This window comes from Dipodomys ordii, unplaced genomic scaffold, assembly GCF_000151885.1.
Source record: "Dipodomys ordii isolate 6190 unplaced genomic scaffold, Dord_2.0 Scaffold98, whole genome shotgun sequence".
NCBI classification, from domain to species: Eukaryota; Metazoa; Chordata; class Mammalia; order Rodentia; family Heteromyidae; genus Dipodomys; species Dipodomys ordii.
This window is the reverse complement of record NW_012267314.1, coordinates 8,382,756-8,404,994: the sequence shown is the minus strand read 5'-3', so window position 1 is coordinate 8,404,994 and position 22,239 is coordinate 8,382,756. Positions and strand designations below refer to the sequence as shown.

The window sequence follows — 22,239 nt, the reverse complement described above, 5'->3', positions numbered from 1 at the left end:
TCATGCGTGCTAGGCAAGCACTCTACGACTAAGCCGCATTCCTAGCCCTTAATGGAGGGTTTTAAACACTGATGTACACAGTGACATACAAAATATAGTGTGTCCTACTGGACAGCCAACATGCATCTTGGTTGAAGCAGGAATTTACCCATCAGTTTATAATTCATGATAATGAGTATTCAGGAAAAAAACTGAAAAACTACCTTGGAATTATTAGAGGCACAGAAGTTGGGGAGTTGTTAATCTTATTTAATTAAAGAAATTGCAAATCCTTTTTCAAATCTCTGCTGAAGTGGAAAGCTAGAAATAAATAACAATTAATATTTTAATTGAAAGGAATAAATTATGGATTAGAACATTATAAGGTCCTATTAGGGGAAAGAAAATAAAAAGACAAATCACATTGAGCTCAAAGTCTGGGATATTTTTATATATCCCAGAGATATATCAAAGCAGGTTCCAAATCCTGTTGATGACTTAGGCAGGTAAAACTAAGTACTGATTATTGCTAAATATTATTAAATGTGTCAGAGTAACTGAAAACAAAATCTTTGGGGGTAATCAAATAATTTCAACTCTTAAAATTATCTTTAATTGTTCTTACTTTCAGAACATACACCTTCTGGCTGGAGACACTTGAGATTTACACCTGCCAACAGTCTGCCTGGCACCTTTGATGCCAGCAGATGTTTCTGTTTTTATAGCAAGGAGGGCCACATAGGCTCTTGCTCTCTTATCAAAACATGATAAATTGGTTCTTTCTTCCACAACACATAGCCTCTGAAACCACTTAGAACTCGCTCTCTTCCAATCCCCTTCGATTTGGAAGCTCTTCAAAAATCAAAAGATTAACTTTCTTGATAAAATCCAACTCTGTTGCCATAAAACACCTGACCATAAAAATGAAAAAAACCAAGCCCCAAAGACCTTGTTTGTCAAAGGTCTTTTTCTTTCATGTTCTCACCTGTGGCTTATAATAGGGAAATACTATATATTTTTAACCCCAGAGGAAATGTTTAAACTCCTTTATTGTTCCTTAAGATTTTTTTTTAAATCCTCTCCTGAAGTTACAACAATCTAATTGGAAAAATCAAATCAAATCAAATCAAATGTGTCCTCTTTTAAAATGAAAGTGGTTAGCACCACAGCTGCTTCCTTCCTTCCTTCCTTCCTTCCTTCCTTCCTTCCTTCCTTCCTTCCTTCCTTCCTTCCTTCCTCTGCCTTTCTCTTTCTCTCTTTCTCTTTCTCTCTCTCTTTCTCTCTCTTCCTCTCTTCTCTTCTCTTTTCTTTCTTTCTCTGCATTATCTCCTGTGCACTTCATGTAGCTCATGTGTGCACACTTTCGACTCGAGAGTTGGAGCCTGAAATCCTTAACTACTGCATTAGTACATAAGGTACTGAGGGTGGTAGTCAAGATGATGATGGCTGGTGATCGATAACAGCTACATTTTCTAGAATTTTCATCTGATTCAGGACATGAAGGAGGCACACAATCATGTAAATGGCATTTCATTGTTATTTTTCTCTTTGCGAGTATAATTCAAACCTCTGGGTTTTGAGGGTGACTAGCTGGTCATTCAGGAGGGCTCTGGAGAAGCCGGCTTTTGTTGAATGGGCAGCTCTACCTTCTGGCCCTTGAGCTGGCCTTGCATTGACATTGGCAAAAAGGTAGACATACTAGCTTCTATTTTATTGTATTTTTTTCTAGTGACACTTTTTTTTGGGGGGGGTCTGTTTCTTCCAGGCATTTAGAGAAGAAATCGCACCAATCAACTTAAAAGTGAAAACAATGAATGATTTGTCTAGCCAGCTGTCTCCCCTTGACCTGCATCCCTCTCTAAAGATGTCTCGTCAGCTGGATGACCTTAATATTCGATGGAAACTTCTACAGGTATTAGCTTAGCTCCTTCCTAACAGGCTTGTCCCTCCAGAGCTCTGGGAAGCCCACCTCCAGAGACATTCATTTCTGTCTGTTTAACCAGTCATATTTGGTAAAGACCTTTGCAAACAAGGACGTCAGGGGCTCATATATTTATGAATATCAGCTCCAGTGTAATTTTGTATGGAAATTTCACAAACTAAAATAAGTCACAGTAGCAGGTCACTGAAACATTTTCCAATAGTGGCTCATAAAGCTGGCATTTTTCTTTATTGTGTATTTTTCCTTGCTGAAGCATAAGAAAACTTCTGTCTTGTTTTCTTCTGATTATTGGTTGCTATATTCATGTTTAGGTGTCCTGTTTGGGTTTTTCCAGATAGCAAATTTACACTTTAGCTCCTAGATCTGAATGGCTCTAAGTCAGTTGTCTTCATAGCTCTAGACCTTATTCAGTTATTCCAGATTGAATAGAACCACCCCACGGGCAGTTCTCTTGAGATTCTTAGGTATGACAATTTGAAAGCCACTACCAATGCCAATCAAGAGTTTATGGCTGAGAGCAGGATGTGTGACTAACATCCCAGTACTCAGGAGTGTAAGCCAGTTGGATCACAACTTTGAAGATCATAAGATCACAAGTTTGAAGAAGTCAGGATAGTGTGTGTAGTGAGACCTCTCTCAAAAAAGCTAACCACTATCAACATCAAAAAGCATTCATAGTTGTAGAGCTCTGCCATATTCAATAGCTACATCCAAGGACTCATAGTAAGCATACTTTTCCTCTGAGAATTAGTAAGGGGATTTTAGTAGAAGATAGAAAAAATTAATATTTTTGGTTCTTACTTCTATAGTAGATTGAAAAGGTAACATGAGTGTGTGGTATGGTATTTGGCAGTCTTCCTTATCCTGGAAAAGAAGTGTTCATGATCTAGGATGAGTTAAGCAAATCACTTATTTTTTTTGGGGGGGGGTCTGGTTGTAGGTCTGAACTCTAGGCCTTGGCGCTGTCCCTCAGCTCTTCAGCTCAAGGCTAGCGCTCTATCACTTGAGTCACAGTGCCACTTCCGGCTTTTTTCTTTTTGCTTATGTGGTGCTGAGGAATCGAACCCAGGGCCTCATGCATGCAAGGCAAGCGCTCTACCACTGAGCCACCTTCCCAGCCCAAGCAAATCTCTTAAATGTATATGTGCTCACAGAAATGTTTGACCTTTTTTTTTTTTAGCATTTCATTTTTCTAATTTGTTGTCTTTCCATCATCTTCATGTAAGGACGCCATCCTTACTCACTTGCCTTCTCTTTTTGTTATCACCATCTCCAAAGACTAAAAGTCAGGGAGTAAGTTACATTTGAAAGAGATAGTGCTGTCACTCACTAGTTCTATGTCCTTGGCTACCTTCTTACATCTCCATTTCTTTATTGATAAAATAGCAACAGGAATGATATTTAGCCAGCATGGCTACAGTGACAATTAAGAGTTTATTTTTATAAGCTGTTTGGAAGAATGTCTGTCTCTCCGTACATTACTTGGTGCTATAAGTTGAAAACCAACATATGACATGGATACCAGGGGAGAGAAGTCTAAACAAGCAGCAGTATCTTAGGGCCATACCCTCATTTGTTGTCAGACTTGGAATCAAGGGTATTATTAAAGTCATTGTGTTGAAATCAAGTCATTGGCTGTGTGTGCAGGTTTCCGTGGATGATCGTCTTAAGCAGCTTCAGGAGGCCTATCAAGATTTCGGACCAGCTTCTCAGCATTTTCTCTCCAGTGAGTAGGGTAAACAACGGAACTTATTGACTGATAACATAGCCTTTCACTTTTACCCAAGGGGACATTGTCTTCACCTTTCTTAATATATTCACCTATAGTAGATAGGACGCATTAACAATAATAATAGTATTGGTTATTATTTGTTAATTACAGTTTTTCAATCGCCAGCTTGTTTTGATAGCTAATATGACATTCCACCCTAGTTTGGTTGTATAAAGGTTTTGATCTTTTCCGTAGGCACTTTATATTTTAATATATATATTTAAAGGCATTTATATTTTAATAGTTTAATTTTTCTTCGAAGAATGTGCTTTTGTGTTAAAGATGTACCTGCAGCTTTTAAGGCTAGAAAAAGAATAGAGAGCTTTCCACAAATCTTTCCATGAGGAAATTTGTGTGTACGAATATAATCACCATCATATTTGCTTTTCCTTCTAGTCTAGCATTGCGGATTGAGGTTTGCACAAACGTAGGTTTTTTTTTTTTAATGCACTATTCTCCAGTTGGAACTTTTTAATTTTGTGTACACTGTATGACCTCTTGAATAATTTAAGGTCCTATTTTATTTATTATTCACTGCTGAGGATACTAAAGAAAGTAGGATTTAAGAGTCTTTCAGATTGAGTTTAAATATTCATTCTGCCTTTTACCAGGCCTGTGAATTTCTGAAAGTTAATTTCTTGGTCTTAAACATACCTTAATACCTATTTCCTCAGATGGCCTTGGGAACTTGGTGGAAAAATTTGTCAAGTTACACAAAGCACCCAGCCTGGATCCTGGCACACATACTTCCAGCAAATATTATTTCTTTTTCTTTCATTTCCTTTGGCAAATATATGTAAGACAGCAATTTGCTTAATCTAATTCAATTTGAGTAAAGTTTAAAACCTAGGACAAAGTGTACTTCTTTGTATCTGTAATCATAGGGAAAGCGTAGTATTTTATCTTACAGTTAAGTTCTTGATTACATTCTTGGTTTTCTCTTAATCTTTTTGTCACTGTTGATGAACCGCTTTACCTGAATGAAAGATCAAGGTTCCCCCCCCTCACATTTTCAAGAATTCTAATAAGAGAATTTTAATCAATCATCCTTCACGCTGCTCCACGCTACACTCTAACATACACCCATCGTTAGTTTTTCAAACTTGAACCCTTAGGCAATCCATCTTTGAACGATGAAGAATCCTTTCTGGAATACCATTTACTGAGCAAAATTTTTGTTCTTTCATTTTTTTCATTTCTAAGTACGAGGGTTTGAATGCAGGACCATGAGCTTGCTAGAAAGGAGCTTTGCCACTTGAGCCATGCTACTAAATCTTCTTACTTTAATTGTCTTTTGAAGAGGGTCTCATACTTTTGTCCATGGCTGGTCTTCGACTGTGATCCTCCTACTTAGGCCTCCAACATGAGTGGAATTATAGACTTGGAACGACCAAGTTCAGCTTATAGAATAAGATGGAGTTCTCACAAACTATTTTTACCTGAGCTGGCCTTGAACTGGTATCTTCCTGATTGCCTTCCAAGCAGCTGGGATTACACACATGTGCTCCCACTGGTTACCCCGGGGAGTATGTTTTCGTGTTGATACCATTATTGTTGAAATAAATAGGACTTTAGTGTTCTCATTACACGTTGAGTCCTCCCATTTCTTACACTTAATTTTATAGAATGTGAAACTAGACAGTAAGACCAAATTAAAGAACTTTCAAAATAATTGAGACTCTCTTTACAGTTCTAATGTTCACTTATCTATTAATATGGGTGAAATGCTGCATTTTCCCCTAACAGCCACTCTCACATTATAGAAATCAGTTCTTATTCTTCAAGAAATGGAGTATTGTAAAATTAATGAACATTTGGTGAAACTCAAGCACATGGTCTTTTATATGGTCCAAGAAAGTTGAGGTTATTTAGATCAAAATAATGATTAACATGAATGGGGAATTATAAATGAAATCCCAATTAGTAAATGTAATAATTGTTGTTCTTTGCTGCTTAGAAATTTTGGCTTTATTTTATTTCTTGGACTCTCGCCATGGTTATAAAAGAAGTCTGTTTAGTTAGGCACAAAAGAAGAATTGACCCATTAGCCTAGAGCCAACAATGAAATGAGGTTGTCTCTAATGAGAAATATAATTTACTTCGTACCTCATTTGGGAAAGGATTGAACTTAAAGTCTCAAAGTTGCTAGATAATCTCTCCCACTTGAATCATGTCCCTCTTCCTTTTGCTTATTTTGTGGTGGTGGGGGTGCTTGAATTCATGGCTGGACACTGTCCATGAGTATTTTTGCTCATAATCTACCACTTTGAGCCACAGAGTCATTTCCAGCTTTTTTATGGTAATTAATTGGAGATAAAGAGTCTCATGAACTTTTCTGCTACTTGGGTAGACTTTGAACCACAATCCTCAGATCTCAGCCTCCTAAGTAGCTAGGATTATAGAAGTGAGCCACCACTTTGGAGTAGAAAACTGACTGAACTACTATTCTGAAGATTCAGCCATTAGTCCTATCTGAGCTCTGTATTTATTTACTAACAATCACTTTTTACAATCTTATTTTAGTTCTATGCATTTAATTCCTTCTCTATCAAATGGAACTTGAATGTGTGTTATGTTGTCAGCTTTTAAAGCCAAAGATATATTTGGCATTGGTTAACAAAGTTTACAAAGCCACACATTTGTACGATATCAAAATAACATGAAATTCAGAAAAAAGAATTATTGATGACAGCTGACTATGGAAAGGTCTAGTAGTATTTGGTCTAATAATAATATTTTACATCTTTTTATTTAGGTCAGTTAGCAGAATTCCTCTAGTCACATGTGGTACTCTTAAATAAGTCTTAAAATAAGCGATTTACTGTAGGAATGGTATGCTTTTTATTAATAAGTAATTGGTATTGTGAAAATTAAATACCTCAATAAAAAATATAAAATCTCAACCATGGTAATTTCTACTGCCAAAGTAAGACTCTATTCTCGGTGGATTTCAAAAGATACTTCTGCATAGCTGATGGGCCCTATTCTGTACAATCTCTTACCTCGTGCCATTTTATTTTTTTCTGTTTTCATGAAATTTAATTTAATTAGTACTCTCTTTGTTCAGTAGCTACTCCTGTGAATATGACATACTATAAAAATATTACTAGTGATCTGCAAATTCAGTCTTGAGAAATGAAGTTTTTAATCTGGATTTTTTAGAATCTGTAGGGTTCCGTTTCCAGATGGCACTAAGTCTCCTGTTGTGTTGATGATAAATCAAAACCAAACCAAAACAAAACCCTGTTCTTTATAAAGTATTTCTATCAATAGGTTCAGTTAGCCTTTGGCATTAGAAATAGAATCTGGGTTGTTTCTTTCCTTACTTCAAATGAATCTTTAAAGCCATTCTAGTTGGCCCTGGAAGATGTCATCATCAAGAGGAGTCTACACCCAATGCCCGAGTGGCCTGGCTGGATTTGCTGTAAAGGTGCTCAGTTGTTTTACGTGAAGGTGGAAGGCTTCTGGGTTACCAGCATTTCTAATCATCTGCTTCTGTCTCCTCAGCCTCAGTGCAGCTGCCATGGCAAAGATCCATTTCACAGAACAAAGTGCCCTATTACATCAAGTAAGTTGATTTTTAATTCTCTCTTCTGATACTAACAAAAAGAACTTCTATTCATAACTTATAAGCCCCTCATAGCTTTTAAAAGTGGAATTCAGCCTGGGACCAGTGGCTCACACCTGTAATCCCAGCTACTCAGGAAGCTGAGATCTGAGGATCACAGTTCGAAGCCTCCTGAGGCAGAAAAGTCCCCGTGAAACTCTTATCTCCAATTAACCACTCAGAAACCAAAAGTGGAGCTGTAACTCAACTGGTAGAGCACTAGCCTTGAGTACAAAGAGGCTCAAGGACAGTGCCCAGGTCCTGAGTTCAAGCATCATTCATAACTGACAAAAAAAAAAGTGGCCGGGCTGGGAAGGTGGCTCAGTGGTAGAGCGCTTGCCTTGCATGCCTGAGGCCCTGGGTTCGATTCCTCAGCACCACATAACTAAAAAGAAAAAAGCCGGAAGTGGTGCTGTGGCTCAAGTGGTAGAGCGCTAGCCTTGAGCTGAAAAGCTGAGGGACAGCGCCCAGGCCCAGTGTTCAGGCCCCACAACCGGACCTCCCCCCCCCCCAAAAAAAAAGGGGAATTCATTCCTCTTATATGAAGGAAAAATGATGTATGTAGTTGGAATGATAATTGACATTGATGAATTTTTCTTTGTTTTGGGGAGATTGTATCTACATAATTAATTCACAGTCATTATCAGTTTTGTGGTCTACTTAGCTTCTCCCTTCTGCATAGTTTTTCTTCTTCATATGTAACACTTTATAAGTTATGTGTCATTTTACATGGCATCTTATTAGTGTTTTATTCTTGGCTTAATCTTTGTATTGTCATAGGACAGAATGATACAATACTACTTCTCCAAGTTCTTGAAGTGTAACTTAGTCCATCTATTGATTTACCACTTAATAAGAGTCATGGTTGACCATGTTTCATGTATAAGGAGAGATGTCATAATTATGAGAGTGTACACCTATTGTCAGGAAACAGCTTTATCTTAGATAAGCTGTGTCACTGTAGGCAAATTGAGTTAATATCTCTATGCTTCCCTCCCTAAGTATTTCTTTCCCTCCATCTCTCACTCATTCTCTTTCTTTTCTAGTACTGGTGATTGAACTTGGGCTTCATGCAGGTGCTCTACAACTTGAGCTAGTTGTTTCTGAATTATGATTTTTCTCTATGCTTGACCCAGCCTGGAATGTTACTCTTTTTATGCTTTCTTTTGTCATTGGGTAACAGGCATTTAACACTAGGCTCAATCATTGTGCTTCCACATAGATGGTCATTGGTTGAGATGGAATCTCATGAACTTCAATGCCCTGGTTGGCTTTGAACGATGATCCTTTGACCTTCACCTCCCAAATACTATGGTTATAGGCTTGAGCCAACATATCTAGCTAGTATTTTCTTATGAATCTGTTCTTAAACTCTAAAATTATCTGCAGGTTAAAAAACGGTTGCCAAAATATTTACCGAATATAATAAGCAGGATGTCTTTCATATATTACAGTTTTATATTTTATTATGTACAATATTCAGTATATTGGGTTGAGATGAATTTGAGAGCGAATTATCAGACTAGTTGATTGGTATCCAGTTTGTGAAAGCACAAATGGAAAGGAGTCAGAGGCTGGGGAAATTGGTATCTTATTCAAATCTAACACCTTTAAATGTTTTTTACAGTTTTACTCCAAGTAATAACAACAATAATAATGATAGTATTAGAGAAATTTAATTTGCTTGTGCAAATATTAACTTAAACTGAATACTACTTTAGATATATGTCTAATGTAGGATAATATCTCTCTCCCCAGTGATGCCTACATCTAATCCTTAGAACCTGTGAATATATTAGTTTGCATAACAAGGGAAAATCAAATTTGCAAACCACTGAACCTTAAAGTATGAAGATTATTCTGAGAGATCCAGTGTAACTACAGGGGGCAAGAGTGGGGGGCAGGAGAAAGGAACAGATTCTGTGAGGGATTTAAAGATGCTACAACACTGTTTTTGAAGATGGAGGGAAAGAATCACAATGCTGAGAAAGCAGAGGTATAAAAGTGAGAGGTATAAAAGGCCAGGAGATGGGGTTCCTGTAGCCCATCCGAGGGGGAACCCAGCCCTGCCAAACTTGATTTCAGCCCGGCGAGGCTTTTATGCAGAAGCAGTAGAATATGCACCTGTGGACTGTACAAATTCTAGAAGTCCATGCAGATTAGCTGGAACTAATTAGTTGACTGAATTGACCTGGTGACCTGTATAAGCTGGTATTTTTAAATGAGTAGACTAGATCTAGTGATGATTTTTGGTTTTACTACATGGAAATGTTAAATCTCTTGCTCAATTATCTTTCAGTGATGGTTTTCTATTTAATTTGGGAGTTTTAAAAGCCTGTTTTTAATGCCAACTCTAAAAGGATTTCCATTAATTCTACATCAATTATATATATATTTATATGCAAATATATATGTGAATAGCTGGGAATTAGGTAATCTGAGTCAGAATAGCTCTAGTTTATAATGCATATCATTGTGGCAGACCCCGATTGGGTTGTTGTCTTGCTTAATGTACAAGTTTTTTTGAGGCTGATTGGTTGTTCATGTGACATCTCATTGACTAAACCTAACCAGCATTTGAGGAAAAAAATATATGGATGATATAGTGATTATTAGTTTTATTGATGACGTTTAGGTCAGAAACATCCTAAACTATGCTCTGTATTCTTAGTAAAATATTACATTTTTCCTAAATATATATAGTTTTGCTGTTAAGTGTCTTAAAACACATTTATTAGAACAGTTTTTCCTGTTTTTATAAAACTTTCTTAACCAAGACTTTTACTATTTGCTCTGTTGTACAACTTTTATATGCAATTTCCTCATTAAAAAAAAATGGAACATCCAACTTGAAAAGTAGAGATTCAAAAGCCAGCATTTCCTATGAAGAACAGTTATGAAAACAAAAGCTAATTCCCAGCCAAACTAATGAGCTACTCAATAATAAATGAAAATGCTTTTAATATACACTTTTTTTGCATGGCTGCACAAATGAATAAAAGAGAAAGGTCATTTCTTGGGGGTAAATTAGAATGTACTAATCAAGTAGAAAGAGTAGATGTTCCCAAACTTTCAATGTTAAAGTACATATTATATATATATATATAGAGAGAGAGAGAGAGAGAGTGTGTATTTTATATATAAGTAGACACGATATTTATAAATACATTTATATAATGTATATATCAAGAAAACTGGAAAGAACAAGGACAAATTTTTTCCCATTACAGTTTTATAGATTTCGTTTAAATAGACTTTGATGCTTCCTCATGTATTTCTAAGTAATCATGCATGCTAAGTAATTCTTTGCTTTCTTTATATTATCTTTAAGTGGTTGTATGAAGGAGTTGCCATTTAGCAAAGCAGTCTATGAATACAGTGCATCTTTATCAATGTCTTCCCTTTCTACATTCTCACCCAGCCCTCCCCTACAAACCCCTTCCCTCATTCTTAATTTTGTAAGCTATACATTGGATTTTTTTTTACTACATTCTTCCCATCTTCTTTTCTTAATATCTTGAAGTATACTATGGTAAATTGTTTCTAAAGAATAATAGAATATCAGTCTGAATTGTAATAGTACATACGGCAGGTATCTCTCATTTCTTTTTATTTCTTTTTTTTTCTGTCGGTTATGGGGCTTGAATGCTGGGCTTGGGCGCTGTCCCTCAGCTCTTCAGCTCAAGGCCAGCACTCTACCACTTGAGCTAAAGTGTCACTTCTGGTTTTTTAGTGGTTTATTGGACATAAGAGTCTCACAGACTTTCCTGCCTGGGTTGGCTTTGAACCATGATCCTCAGATCTCAGCCTCCTGAGTAGTTGGATTACAGGCCTGAGCCACCGGCACCTGGCTCTCTCTTATTTCTTACTGTCTGAGTCCATCAGATTTCTGTCACAATAACAAATACTGAGCAGTATTGATTTGGGCTCACCAAGTGTAGAGGTTCCAATCCCTAAGTGGTTGGTTGGTTGCTTTGGGGTCTGTGGCTAGGTTCAGCAATCCTGGTGGGAGCATGAAAAGGCAGAACCTTTCATTGTGTAGTCAGGAAGCAATAGAGAAGAAGAGAAAGGATTCTGGGCTCACAGTCTCCTTGAAGACCATGCTCCACATACCCATCTTCCACTGGGATGCGATATCTTAAAGGTTCCAAGCTTCCCAACGGCACCAGCATTGCCACCTGTGCCAACACACAGGTGTTTAGGGAATGGTAGGCAGTCAGACTACAGCAACACCTTAAATTGAAACTTACCTTTATGTTGTGTTTATTGGCTGTAAGGAAGACTTTCTAAACATGATCTACTTGGTTTTTTTCTACCATTGTCCAATGGCAGCTCATTATGCTCTGAGTTTAGAAGTTCGCTTCTGCTGTCTTTGTTATATATAAAAATCTACCACGGAAGCTTGGCCTCATCTGTTGTAAAAGTTTGCTCTCACGTTTGTGTTTTGTATAGATTGTTCCTTTCCTCAGCTGATAGTGACTCTCTTCAGGCAGTTTGGGTGGTAAAAGGAATGACTGGTAAAAGTTTAGTGTTGAGCTTTTCCTCATATGCCACATTAATCGTGTAAAACACATTGATTTTTATTTTTCCCCTGAACTTTGTCTAATATGCCACATTAATCATGTAAAACACATTGCTTTTCATTTTTCTCCAGAAAATAATATAATATAGCAGTAAATACAGAGTGGTAATGGTGAATGATGATGATCACTGAAATAAATTACATTTTTAAGCACTCACTTCCCAGGCACTGTGCAATTTCTTTTTTTTTTTTTTTTAATTTTATTTTATTTTATTTGTGAACAAACTGTACAGAGGGGTTACAATTGCATGGGCAGGATAATGCGTACATTTCTTACCAAGCATTGCAGCCTCCTCCTTTGTTTACCCTTCCCATCCCTTCCCAGCCTCCCCCCTCCCCCCCTCCCAATCCTTCTCCTTCCCCCTCCCCCCCCCCCCCCCCCCCCCCCCCCCCCCCCCCCCCCCCCCCCCCCCCCGCACTGACGTTGTAAAGCTCGTTTTGGACATGACAACTTGTACGTCTCATTGTTGCATCAGATCCACCTGTATCCTTAAACAACTGGTTTTTCCCCATCTCCTCCACAAGTTATACTGACATCAAATATAGTGAAAGCAGGGGTTATACTGTGGGGGAGGGACATACAAAGCAACAAAGAGATCATCTTATAAATGCGTTAGAAACACATGCATGAAAGAAAAAACATTAAAATACATAGGACTCGTACATATACTAGATATTGCAAATAAGGGAAACCATGGGACCTATGTTTCTTTGGGCCTGGCTTACTTCACTTAATATAATTTTTTCCAAGTTTTTCCATGACTGTGCAATTTCTTATACATAGCCCAGTGAAGAATAGATATAAGCATTACCTTTGTTGACAGTAACTAACAAATGCATCAATAAATAATCATAATGTACACAGAGAGCCAACTTGAGATGACACCGCCAGTAATTGGAAAATCCAGAATTTGAACCCAGGGATTTAACTTTCCAGGAACTCTTTCCAACTATGCGGACCTAAACTCATTTCATCAAAGAAATTTTGGGTTGGATGAATATTGTATTTAAGAAGCAGAAGAAACATAGGGAAAGCATGTACCAACATCCTTTATTTCATACTAAAGACTAATTACCATTTATTATGCCTGATTACCATTTATTATGTGCCTCATGCATCTCTTGTATTCTGTGCCTTTTCTTAGATCCCACACTGCCTTTTTGTAGGCCTCTCCACAGGCTATCCTGTGTTTGTGTGGTTAAGGACATGACACATGGTAATGGACTAAGGTGTTTTCTATATTTAAGAGAATATTATTCTCCACAGCTTGTCAGGAAAATCATTGCAGGAGTTTTGAGATGTGAAGATGGACAAAACAGTAGAGTCCCCTTTCATCCTTCCCCTTCCTTGCTGGGGATTTCTGTTGGTGGCTGGATTTCTATTTATGAGGAAGATAGCGCACAGATTCCATGCATCTTTACCTAGAGATAGTTGTCTATAAATCCAGCCTGTTGGTGAGCCATATACTTTTTTAGAGGACTTAGAAGGCAACTTAGGAAGGATGGTTTTCCTTTCTTTCCCACTCTTGTCTTTTCTAAACTCCAGGGACCTTATTTCTCAAAACCAGCTTTCCTGTTGGTATACATGCCTATCATTAACAGGCTCATTTCTGGTTTTTCCTCCAGAATGTGAAGTATAGACAGATATTTATACTTTGTAGATCCCTAAGCACCATGTTCAATCTCATAGCTTTCATGTGGACATTAATCATCTCTGATTAGATATAGAACCTGGGTAGCAACGTTGTCTCAAAATGATACTCTTCAAAATTCTAAGATGTTGAGCAGAGGAAACCAATGCTTCTCAACCTCATTGCCTTTCATTTTCTCTACTTGTTTAAATTTCTCTGTTGTTACTTCTACACAGACTTTTTTTTTCTTTTAGACCCTCCCCTTACCTCCCAGGGTTACCATTTAACTGGCCTTATTCCCCACTAATGCTAGGGAAATAAAATAGGGTTATCAGTGAAATCTTGGAGGGAGATGTGTTTTATTTATGGCCATCACATAGCGCATACCAACTAACTGTAGTTGGTAAGACAAAAAAAAAATTAGTGCATTTTGTTTTGTTTTGTGGTCCTGTTAGGTAAATGCTCTGCCACTAAGTTACAACCCCAACTATTGGTTTGATGAGGACGGTTCTCAGAATACAGCTCAGGCTGACCTTACACTTGCTATGTTGCTCAGATTATCATTGAACTTGCGATCCCCCTGTCTCTGCCTTCTGAGTGCTTGGAATACAGGCATGTGGTACACTATTCCCATCTGATGCATGTTTCTTTAGAAGGATTTGGGAATTAGCGTCAGGGATATAAATGAAATAATCCTCCCTTGAGTAAGGGCAGAGAGCAAATGTAGTAGTGGGGAATCCAAATAATACAGACTTAACAGCAAGGTCACTGCCAGCAAAGGCACGTATGGGTACCCCAACAACAACAATTAACACAAGGCACTCTGTCTTAAAGGTTATTGAAAATTTATTTTAGAATAAAGTAATTCCATAGTAAAGATACAATTAGCAGTGAAAGATGAGTGCATTTTTCTCTGAAAGCTTCCTTCAGCAGTCTTCATTTCTCTCTTCCTCCTTGTGGAGAAGAGGAATGACATTCTTCATTTCTGTATCTTGCAGTGGAGAACCCATGGGACACACGTAAGTCCCTTTCCAGAGGTAGAGCTTGTGTTTTTGCTTTTAGTGGTGAAGAAATAAGTGACCCAGGCACTGGTGGCTTGTGCACATAATCCTAGCTACTCAGGAAGCTGAAGATCTTGGTTAGAAGACATCCTGGGCAGGAAAGTCCCTGAGACGCTTATATCTAATAAACTATCAAAAAGCTGGAAGTCGATCTGTGGCTTAAGTGGTAGAGCGTTATCTTTGAGTAAAAGAAGCTCCGGGAGTTGGAGAGGGGAAGGGAAAAAACAAAATGTTTAAATAGGGGTACAGGTTAACCCATTGTAACAATGAGATGTACAAGACACTGTTGAACAATGAACTTCACAATTTAGGCTGGGGGGAGTAAGTTGTGGAAGTGGGAGGGAAGGGATAGTAGGGGAAAACAAAGGAGGAGGCAGCAATGCTGGATAAGAAATGTACTCATTCACTTGCTTATGTAACTATAACCCCTCTGTACAGTATTTTCACAAATATATATATATATATAAGCTCAGGGATAGTGACCAGGCCCAGAACCAACACAAAAGAGGAGGAAGAGAGGGACTGTCAGAGGGACGGAGGGAGGAAGAGAGGAAGGAGGGAATAAAGAAAATGTCCTAGAGAGTCTTTCTAAGAAACTGTCTATAACTCAATCTTTATTGAAAATAAATATTTAAAACTTACTAGGCAAACTGAGCTGATAGGAGGAATGAGCAAAATTGCTCAATGAGGGAATATAAGCGCTTTGGGCACACTAAACTTCTAGACAGATGAGCTGCCTTCTCTTAATGGAAAACTGAACAGCAGACATCCTGTCCCGAGTGGCCAGCACCCAGGAAACATAACAGAATGAGATAGGTGGTGGTATACAGAATATACAACTTGATTGTAAAGCTGATTTGTGAAAAAAGGGATAAAGAGTGATAGTTAAGGTGTGTGTTTACACATGCACTCGCGTGCACGGATGTGTATTTATGTTTTGCAGAAAATAGTACTATAGCAGGGTTGATATGTGGGACAAGAGTTTTTAAAGAAAACATTGGGAAGAATTGGCTGTTGATAGGAGTCTGACAACTTCTCAGATAAAAAGGGGAGAGGAAGACAGGCAGAAGAAGGAAAAGTACTGATTAGGGAGTTGGATGATGAGGGCCTAATCTACTGGTTTAAATGTGAGATGAAATGACATGAGAAAAGGCAGGGAAGGAAGCTGCTTTTGGTGTGGGAATGAGAAGGCACTTATTGCCCTGGAGTTTGAGAAGCAAGTTTATTAAGGAAGGGAACACTGTTACCCGTTTTAAATCAGATAGTTAAAGTAAAATCAGTCTGTCTGGTGAGTGATTTGCTCCAGTTGTGTTCTTCTACAGCTGCTTAGGTTCAGAAAATGCAAGTGATTGAACCGATCAAGTCCTGGGATTCGCCCAGGGAAGGAGAGAAGCAAGCGAGATGAGGTTGTTTTGATTGTAATGATGGACTACAGGCTGAAATTTGGACAGAGTCATCAAGAAATATTTTCAAAGCCTTCATTTTTGCAAATATATTTCCATAATCAGGAGTTTAGGCTTCAGTAGCCATCTGTGTTCAATTTCTATTTCTGCTATTTGCATATGCTCTTGGGTAAGTGATCTAAATCCCCTCTGCCCTAGTCTCCTTCAAGTATAAAATACTGGTAACATTTTCGCCTAAACCATAACACTAAACGATAACACTATAGTTGGATGGAGGCTGACCTTAAAGAAAGGGAGGCTTCACACATAGAAAGTACAGCTGGAACTCTAGAATGATGGGATGTTACTGTCCATAGTGAACATTATACGACCTCACACAGTGTGTTATATTTCACGTCTCACTACACAGAAGTAGTGTTCTCTTTCTATGATTGTCTTACCCTAAAAGCACTATGTCGTTTTCTCACATTTGTTATTTTTTTAATTAACTCATTCACCTTTACTTTTTGTTCTTATAATTGGAATGACAAGATTAATGCAAGCTTTCGAAAACCTAGTTCCAAGCATAAAATTGGGTAGATAGTAAGAAGTAAGGATATTTGGCTACTTGTCAACTTTTGGATAAGCAGAATGCCTTCTGAAAATCTTTTTTTTTGGGGGGGGGGTCCGGTCATGGGGCCTGAACTCTGGGCCTGGGCGCTGTCCCTCAGCTCTTCAGCTCAAGGCTAGCGCTGTACCACTTAAGCCACAGTGCCACTTCCAGCTTTTTTCTTTTTGCTTATGTGGTGCTGAGGAATTGACCCCAGGGCCTCAGGCATGCAAGGCAAGCGCTCTACCACTGAGCCATCTTCCCAGCCACCTTCTGAAAATCTTTTAAGTTTTCAGAAAAAAAAATTTAAAAAACAACTCCTATAATGAGGACAAATGGGCTTCAAAAATATATTTCCTATAGCAGTTGTTTGCCTAGAAGTCAGCATTCATCCTCTTCATCAAAAGCACCTGGAGTTGGGTTCCTCACTAGACTCCAGTGTTAGGGTGTGACATTTTGGAGTTTTAACTATTGGTGTATGGTGCCATTCTATTTGTGTATTGCTTTGTATGGCTTATCAGAGTATATCCTCCTAAATAATAACAGGGCTATAAACTATTAGCCTAGCTGTGTAATATTCCATCAAAGCCTACAAAGTGTAGGGACAATATATTACCTCAGAAAGGCCATGGAAGAGTAAAGGGAAACTTTTTTTAAACAAATTTCCTTTTATTATTATTATTAGTAGTAGTATTGGTAGTAGTAGTAGTAGAAGAAGTAGAAGTAGTAGACGTATCTTTAAGTACTTATACAAAGGAGTTTCCATCCAGCATGTCAAATTCTGAGTACAATACATCTTGATCACTGTGGCCGTTCTGTCATTCTCCCGAGTCTCAATCCTATCCATCCCTTCTCTTCTTGGTTCATTTTCACCTGTGTACACTGAATATTATGACTGTATTCCACTACTCTTCCTCTCTCCATCCATCTCTGCTCCCCCCCTTCATTTCATGCCTTTTCCCCTCAATATATATCCTGACTTCCTGGTATTCATTGTGATAAACTGTTACGTTAGTAGTTCAAAGGAGTTACCACATGAGAATCCTCCCCCTCCACATATCATATTTTAGTATAAAAATTGGTATATATATGTATATGGCCTAAAAGGACCAATCCAGATCACTGATGGATAATCTCTGGGCACAGTCCAGTAGTAAAAAGGTCAGTCTGGGGTATGGGAGGATACTTTCCAAACTAAATAAAGTCTTGGCTTTCATACAAATACAAAGCACGCATGTGCAACATTTGACCTTACTAATGAGGAGAAGCAGTAAGGCGTTGTCAGGGGCTCCAAGGACAAGACAAAGTGCCACATCTTAGGTAAGGGGCACTGAGAGGGATTTCCTTAGAGATGCAAAGCTGACAAAGGCAACATGATCCTTAAGACGAGAATTGGCTGCATTCCAGGGGATACAGTTTGCATCTTGTGGACAAAAACCATGTACCCTCATCTTGTCTTCAGTGTTCAGAGTTTAAAGCAGCTCAAAGATCATTTGAATCTGACAGTATACCTACTAATTGTTGGCCCCTTATGTAGGCAAAACTGGGATGGCTAGCTACCCCCCTTGGGTGTCACATCTCGCTGTTGTTGGTTTAATACGATTGTGGACTTCCCTTGTCCTTGCTGCTCTGTTAGCTTGTTTAATGTTTTTGTTTTATTCTTAGATTCCTGCTTATGTTGCCTTTTAAAAAGAGGATTTTTGTACACAATATTCCAGCTTTACAGGATAGCTTATCAGACTGCACAAAGTGAAGTTTTCCTCCCCTTCATGTATGAATTTAGCTGGAAGCTAAGCTGTTACCGGGGAATGGAGGAGGGGTTGATACTACTTTGCTCCTGGGTTTCTGGAAGCATTTTCCAAAAGCTAAAGAGCAATCTATAGCTGTTCAAATACTTCAAGCCTTTAAGTTCACTGTGGATTTTGTTCTAACCCTTTTTCCCCCACTTAGAGAATGAAAGAAAGAAAATCCCACGGCCAACTGCCTGTTCTACTTTTTATTTTCCTTGACTGTTGTTTAGTAAGCCTCAGTTTTTCTTTCATAACCAGAGGCTGTGTTTATTTTCAGGATTGGTGGTTCTGCCTAATGAATCAACTGGTATTGAATTCACAAAGGAGATGCCATTTCCTTTCCTCCATCTGTTTGCCAAATGTTTGTGTTCCCTCTGCTCCCAGTCCAGACTGGTTCCACTAAAGAGTGCCATTAGTGAGCGGGTGTTTGCCTGGAATTCTTAGCGCCTGGCTGGAGAGCAGTGCTCTTCCCTTGCGGTTCCATAGGGTTGAGCAAGGTGATTGCTCTCCACACCCATTCTTCTAGAAAAAGCATCCTTCTATTTGTTTCTTAAGTATGAAGTCTGCCTCTGTGTTCATGAGAATCTGGGCTATTTTTTTCTTTTAATTCATAGTGGGGTATCTGTCTCTGGAAAGTAGTATTGCCATGGGGACCAAAATTACTTGAAAGAAGAGATAACAGCTCATTTGACTCTTGGCAGTCTGTCCAAGACAGGAGCCTACATAACACACTGGAATGATTTCAACAAATTCCTTCTTTACTCTTATTGGTGGTAAGAAGGATTGTCTTACAGAGGTTTTTGCATTTTCTACCAGCCTCTTAGTCACCCTATACATTGTAAGAATTTAGGGCAGATGACTTTAGTAGATACTCAATGGTCTTAAAACCATGTAGGTTGAGAAAGGATAGGAGTGTTTCTTGCCTGCTCAGGTCAAGTGAAAATCCTAGCCCTTCTTCAGTGGAATTCAGAACAGAGTAGAGGAGTCAGATAGCTTTCCAGCTCTTCCCCTAACCCATCTTCCCATTGTAGACTCTTGGTATATTGTTTACTTTGAGAATTGCTAGAATACTTAAAATAAAAAAAACTATCTTTGATTATGAATTATATGGTGCTTTTGTTTATATATGTATATATATATACATATATATAAAAGTTATTATTCTGGACTGTTTTTCTTTCTAGGAACATGCTTTTTTTTTTTTTTTGGTGTGTGGGGGGGATCAAATGTGGGGCTTGAACTCTGGGCCTAGGCACTGCCTCTGAGCTCTTCAGCCCAAGGTGAGCACTCTACCACTTGAGCCACAGCACCGCTTCTGAGTTTCTGGTGGTTTGTTAAAGATAAGAGTCTCACAGATTTTCCTGCCTGGGCTAGCTTCGAACCATGATCCTCAGATCTCAGTCTCCTGAACAGTGAGGATTATAAGCATGAGCCACCAGCACCTGGCCATGCTTTTGTTTGCGTATGTGTGTGGTGTGGTGTGGTATGGTGTGTGTGTGTGTGTGTGTGTGTGTGTGTGTGTGTGTGTACATATATGCCTAAAAGTTATTATTCTGGACTGGTTTTTTTTTCTAGGAACATGCCATACTTTTTGATATATTACATAAGTATTAAGACAAATAATTTCTCTTATATTTGTTTTTATGAATACTATCATCTCTCTTGAATATGGTGCATTTCACTGAGCTTACTTAACAGTTTTGTAAGAATGGAGTGCCATCTCAGAAATCTTTTGAGTACTATTAAATGCTATAACTGTATTCTGACCTAGATAAGGGGCAGTTTACTTTTAAATATAAAGCTTCAATGTTATAAGCTGTTTAATACCCACACATACACATATACACACATGGACACTAAAGAAACTCATTTAAGCACTACATTTACCTCTTTTATAGGGTTATTCCCTATAGACTTTCCATTAATGTACAAACCAGCTTTGGAATTTACAGAAAAAGATAAAATAAAAAAAAAACTTGCCTATGAAGTGAGAGAAAGGACCATAAAGAAACTGAGATACTGCATAGAGAGACATTACTGCATACAGAAACATTGAGATACTGCATAGAGAGACATTACTGCATACAGAAACATTGTTACTGAGGAAAGCTGAGGAGAATATAAAGTTGCTCAATAATCAATAATAAAAATTAATGCTATTAAAACGTAGCTGGACTTGGGATGTCTGAATGATTCATGATGGTAAAACTTTGCACATATGTTTAAAAATTTTCAACAAAATGGCGAGACAAAGGACAAAGGGGGAATCTGTGCAACAGACATACTCACACGACAAAATCTTGGAAATGATCTGTACAACTTGGGAGGGGGGATTGTAAGGAGGGAGAGATAGAGGGGAAAACGTGAAGGAGTAACAAGTTAGACAAGAAATGTAATCACTAGCTTATTTATGTAACTAATCCCTCTGTCCATCACCTTGACAATAAAATTTAAAAAACAAACTCCATAAGAATAGATTGTTTGTGTCCTATATTGATAGACTTTCACTTATATTTAATATTTTGTGTTTTTTCCCCAGCCATCAAACCCAAACAACCTGTTGGGATCATCCTAAAATGACTGAACTCTTTCAGTCCCTTGGTAAGTGTTGTTTTACTAATGAATTAACCTAAATGAGTGAAACCTACTCTTAAAGAAGGCTCAAACCTATAATCCTATTTGGGAAATTTGAGACTTAAAAAAATTAGTTTGAGTTAATAAATGTCAATAAAACCTTATCTCAACCAATAATTGGGCATGATGGCAATGGTCCTATTATCCCAGCTATGTAGAGAATGGTAAATAGGTGGATCATGCCTAGCAAGTGTCAGCTACTCAGTTCAAACTCCAGTACCTCTCTTCCTGGTGTGAGGGTGTGTGTGGGGAGGGGGAATGTATATACAGTTAGTCACTAGCTTGTGTTATATGGTTTATTACACTGAAAAAAAATTATGCAGTGGACATGGTTGAACTTTAACTACTTGTTTACAGAAGAAAACAGGTGTTTCCTTGAAGACAGTGCATAGTTTAGAAGAGCCTAGGCCATGTACAGTCCATGTACCAGGAGGAAAATTGTTGTGTAGGCTTTACCGTTCTTCATAATGACTCATGTTAAATAATGACAATCCAGGAACCTCTGACACACTGCTTGCAATTTGCTTTTAGCTTTCTTCTTAAGACATTTTATCAAATTAGCTTACCTAATTTATTTTTGTGTGCATCATGAGAAACTAAATGTATTTTAATATATCTGATGAGCATTCTGCTCTCGTTTTAATTTCTAGTAGACTAAGCCTTTCCACTGGAGGCCTAGCCTGCCTGGTGATTTCCAGAGGAAATACGGCATGGTGTGTCTCCCAGTTCCTTTTCACTCCAGAGCACATCACTCCTTTTTGTCTCTTGAAATGTTTGGCTTCTGCATGCTCTTTCATTTTGAGTAGGTGAGGGGCTGACAGAGTTGAACAAGCAAGAAAAAAAAAGCTTAGATTTTTTTTTATGTCAAATGGTAAAGTTTGATGATTTCTGAATTTTCCTCTCAGTCTCTTGATATTCTGTCTTTAGAGGACTGAGAAGAATTTGTAACAGCCATTGTTTCCAAAGATGTGAGGGTTTATGACAGGGTCCTTTGAAGGAGAGCTCTGAAAGGACAGACACAAATAGATCAGACTGTAAGGAACAAGGCACTAAGACCACCTTTGTGAGCAGTGAGATAGATAATTTGGTCAATATAAAACAGATTGTCCTAGGAGAGAGCTGCTTCTAGAAGAGAAGAATCCCCTTTATTAGGCCTAAATAGTAGTTGAGTTTCCTGTCCCTTGTCTGTCTGCTCTTCCTGTCTAGGGACAGATAGGTGTGATAGTTTTGCTTATCTATTTTTAGGGTCA

At 38.1% G+C, this 22,239-nt stretch overlaps 1 protein-coding gene across 1 annotated transcript in view; it reads left to right on the top strand.

Annotated features, from left to right (window-relative positions):
* The window catches only part of Utrn (utrophin), a 425,608-nt gene that overhangs the window by 333,789 nt on the left and 69,580 nt on the right, over window positions 1–22,239 (top strand). The window contains exons 54-57 of the mRNA XM_013026944.1: window positions 1,745–1,891; window positions 3,569–3,647; window positions 7,200–7,260; window positions 20,895–20,956. Of these exons, the coding sequence (XP_012882398.1) occupies window positions 1,745–1,891; window positions 3,569–3,647; window positions 7,200–7,260; window positions 20,895–20,956 (349 nt within the window). The remainder of the gene's footprint in view (window positions 1–1,744; window positions 1,892–3,568; window positions 3,648–7,199; window positions 7,261–20,894; window positions 20,957–22,239) is intronic.